This window comes from Polyergus mexicanus, unplaced genomic scaffold (assembly GCF_030449975.1).
Source record: "Polyergus mexicanus isolate NDT 795.1 unplaced genomic scaffold, iyPolMexi1.0 SCAF_1, whole genome shotgun sequence".
Classification (NCBI taxonomy): Eukaryota; Metazoa; Arthropoda; class Insecta; order Hymenoptera; family Formicidae; genus Polyergus; species Polyergus mexicanus.
The window spans coordinates 8,122,625-8,126,943 of record NW_027223321.1 but is presented as its reverse complement, the minus strand read 5'-3'; the positions used below and the strand labels follow the sequence as shown (position 1 = coordinate 8,126,943).

The window sequence follows — 4,319 nt, the reverse complement described above, 5'->3', positions numbered from 1 at the left end:
TGTATACCAATAAAACAAATATTTTAAAAATTGTATGTCTACAAACAAGTAACATCTATATTTTAATTAAATGGCTGACGCTGCTATCTAACGTCATGTACTAAAATTTAAAACTCGCATACCAGGATAAGAAAGAGGAAAAGAAAAGAATAAAAGAAAATAGTAATATATTTTAACAATAGTTTATTCAAAATAATGTTTGGGTGAATCTTTATGATGATTCGTCCACCAATTGAATATTTTAAACACATTTTGTAAAGCGCAATTTTTAAAATATTTTTCACAGCGTATAGTATTAGTAACATCTAACTTATTTAACAAAGCGATATCTTCATAGACTGCATCCAAGGTCTCAATAATAACGTCGTTTCTTGCATCATCGTCAAATATATTGGCCAGCAATTCTCGTTTTCCGCATCCCTTAACGTACATGATAGAAGATGTTCCATCTTTCTTTTCTGTCAAACCCATCACAGCCCTCGTAATCAAATACCTAGCCATGCTGTATAGAACGTTTCTATCCTCCCATTAAAGTCCAATTAGCCTTGAAGTTTGGCATTTTTCAGATTTTGAAAGCACACGCCATGATATGGGACTTGCGCAAATGTAGTAAAAGAAAACAAATCCATTTCTCAGTATCGCTATTTCCTTCACGATAAAGTTTCTCTCAATAATGAATCCGCAATTCTACTAACGATAGCGCGATCATGCTGATAATATTAATGTACGAATGCAAGAATGATATACGATTGCTGTCGATCGCCAAAATCTCAATCTTTATATATCTTTGACACTGGAGAGGATATTTGCTGATCTAGATAATTTTACGAACTACGTTGGTCAATGAGCAATATTCAACAACGCAATCGTGCAAGATGAGACGATAGGCAATAGTATTTGCCGGTATATCCTCCTTGCAATTAAACTCTATCTCATAGTCCACAGCGTCCACGGCGTATCCTGCTAGTTTATAAGTCCGCACGGCGTCATACCGTAAGACTGTTTGTAAATACCGCGACTTGTTGCATCGTAAGACTCTTTTGGTCTCCGCGTCCAGACTTTAGCACCGCTCTGTACATACCGCGACTTGTTAGATTGTAAGACCGTTTGTACCGTAAGACAGCTTTGGTATCCGCGTCTAGATATACCTTTTTGTATCTATACCGCGACCTATTAGATTGTAAGACCGCTTGTATATATACCGCGACCGAACCCCGCACTCATAGAATTAATTAACCATATTAGGATAACCACCCGTATCGCGCTGACTCCACCGCAGTATAGGACCGCACGAGCAGGCGCTTGTTCTCGTAATAGTCCGTGAGAACTTTCCACGCGCGATTAAAGTTTTCGCCTGTCGTGGGTAGACTTCGAATCATGAGCTCTGCCTCTCCTTTCAGGCACGCCTTGAGGTAATGGAGCTTCTCGACGTCGGCAGCAGATTCATCCTTCCCGATGAGCGAATGGAAGAGATCGCGGAATGACGGCCAGTCCTCGTAGAGTTCGGAGAACTGCGGGAGCTGGATCCTCGGCAGGGTGGTTCGCGCCGGATGCGAGAGCGCCGGTCCGAAGGCTGGAGTCTCGGTCCTCTCCGCGGCCCTGAGGCGTCGAAGCGTGTCCAAGAACACGCCCTTCTGCGTCAGGTACGCCTCCTTAGCTAATGTTGGCATGTCCGTTTTCACGTATGTGCTTTCCGACAGGGCTTCCCAGTATTCGAGCAGCTTATCGTGCTGGAACTCGAACTTCGCCCAGTTGGCCTCGAGGGCTTGGAGTCGCGCTTCCGCCAGCCCGATCGTTATGTTGGCGGTTCCCGACTTCGGCAAGTTCTCGTATGCGCGGGAAATACGTCCGTACAAGTCCGACTGCGAACGGACCGTTGGTTCCCTGTCCTTATTCATCTTTGTCTTTCAGATGGATGACGTCCGGAAGAGCGCAGACGGATTCACTGCAGGCACTGCACTCACTTCACGCACAGGCACCGGATAGCAAGATCCGGCTCGAAGGACCAGCAAATGTACGAGATATTAGTGGACGTGGGCGAGCGAAGCCCTGCGAGATTTTGAATACCGCGAGCGACGGTATGAACGGCGCGATTCCGCGAGCGACGGAATAAACGGCGCGTTTGACTGCGAGAGATTAATCGCGAGCGACGAGAATCTCTTTTGTTTCTATCGAAAACTTCGCGTTTCGTATGCGAAAGTACGAACTGGAAAAGCAAGCGACTTTTCTATCACAAGAGTTTAGACGATATAATAACACACTGTCACGGATGTAAATCACGGTAGAGTGCGCGCGGCGGTTCCCCGAGAGAACTTATATACAACCGTTCTTTTGCTGCTTCTAGAATGTTCTATGTGTTTTTCGCGCAAGATCGAGCCGGTGGTTGTTTTCGATGATTCAGAAAATTAGAACTTGTTATTCGCACTTGTTTGTGATTTCGGCTCTCTCGGGTGACCGCTGTATGGCCCGCTTTGCACGGCACGAGCAATGCCACGGGCCTGGCGCGATTTGCTGAGCGCCGCTGTTAACGCGTGATTTGATTCGCGGCGAGCCGTGCGCCGCGCGAGATGGCCGCTAATTTTCGAGCGCTCCCGTTGGAGACGCTTAATCTCAAACAATATTATACATATAATTGTGTATGTAAATGTTTATATATTTGTAATATAAATTTAGAAACATTTATAATACGTTATATATTTATCTCAATCGCGACAGAATAATGAATTTGCAATATTCTAAATATTGTAAATAAAGAATGGGCCCCTCCATCGCCCATTCTTATGAGACGCAACCATATATTTTTATTATCTCTCCAATTTTAATTAATAAAGATAATCTTTGCATGAGATTCTTTCTTGATGATACTATTTCGAACATCATGACAAGCTTTCTGAATACGATGATAAATATTTATCATCGCTAGTAGTATATCGGTATAATCGATATGATCGAGAGCTAATCAGTAATATAAACTTCTTCATCATAAATGTGAATGTTTAAATATATTATGACATAAGTACACGTAATTATGACGTGAGCACATATTAAAATTTATATAAATATTAATATAAATTTATATAAATATTAATATAAATTTATATAAATATTAATATAAATATTTATCCTCTGTCTTCAAAATATTGCAATAAAATTTTTTGATAGTTACAATATTTTGCATATTTATAATCAGGGTTGGGAAGTAACGCGTTACTTGTAACGCCGTTACCGTTATAGTTACTTTTTTTCGGTAACTGTAACGGTAATGGCGTTACAAATTTTATTTGTAACGGAAAAAGTAACTTCGTTACATTTTTCGGTAACGAGTAACGAATTTAACAGTTACTTTTATCGTTACTTTTTTCAAATTTTTTGATTTATTTAAGATATTATTCTTGCTATTGTGCGTGATAAAATTTTTATCTTAACCGTAAAGCCGTAAGCAAATCGACCAATTAGCATTCTTATTATGTTGTAAAAATGCTTGAATGTGATTGATCAACTTATGGCTCTTGCAGACCAGTGCGATGACGCGACGCGCGATATCCAATAAGAGCTTTATCTTTTCGGAAAAGCAGAGCTCTCATTTACTACCAGTTCTAAGTACCTTGCAACGAAAATTAGAAAATCTCAATAAATCTGACCTTATAGATTGCCATTCATTAGTTGAAGCTATTCAGCAAGGTTTAAATAAAAAGTAACTTATTAATTTGATTAATACATATGTTATTTAATTTTAAATAAGGATTTAATTGAAAAATATTATTTTATTTTAAACTATTGATTCAAAAGTATTAATTTCAATAAAACAAACAATGTCGCTTAATTTACTATATTTGATTTTAAATTTCTTACAATATTTGAAACAAAAGAATTAATAATAGCAGCATGTTTACATCCAAAATTTAAGTTAAACTGGTTAACCGGAGAAAAAAGAAAACGTGCTGAAAATTACTTGGAGGATTTATTGGGAATCCGATCAACTGAAAATTCTCCAAAAGCTGGAAAATCTGACGATCACGATGATTTTTTCATTTTTGAGCAAAAAACGGTGCAAAATGAATCTGAACAAGAAGAATTTCAACGGTTTTTAAAATCAAATAATTGTAATATAGAAATGTTAAACGACTATCCAAAACTTAAAAAACTTTTTATTAAATATAATACAGCTCTACCAAGCAGTGCATTTGTAGAAAGAATGTTTAGCATCGGTGGCTCTGTATTAACACCACAAAGAGGGCATTTAAATGATGATACTATGGAGCGATAAATTTTATTAAAAATTAATAAAGAATTTCGATAAAATTTAATCATTTATTTTG

At 38.3% G+C, this 4,319-nt stretch overlaps 1 protein-coding gene across 1 annotated transcript; it reads right to left on the bottom strand.

Moving 5' to 3' along the window:
* Nucleotides 1–1,241: 1,241 nt before the first annotated feature.
* On the bottom strand, nucleotides 1,242–1,898 carry LOC138937419 (uncharacterized). The gene has a single exon (XM_070303708.1). The coding sequence runs from the start codon at nucleotides 1,896–1,898 to the stop codon at nucleotides 1,242–1,244; it is 657 nt and encodes a 218-aa protein (XP_070159809.1).
* Between the last annotated feature and the right edge of the window lie 2,421 nt (nucleotides 1,899–4,319).

Bases quoted from the DNA above. Each gene is read 5' to 3' on its own strand.
- LOC138937419 (XM_070303708.1), bottom strand. From the start codon at position 1,898: ATGAATAAGGACAGGGAACCAACGGTCCGTTCGCAGTCGGACTTGTAC.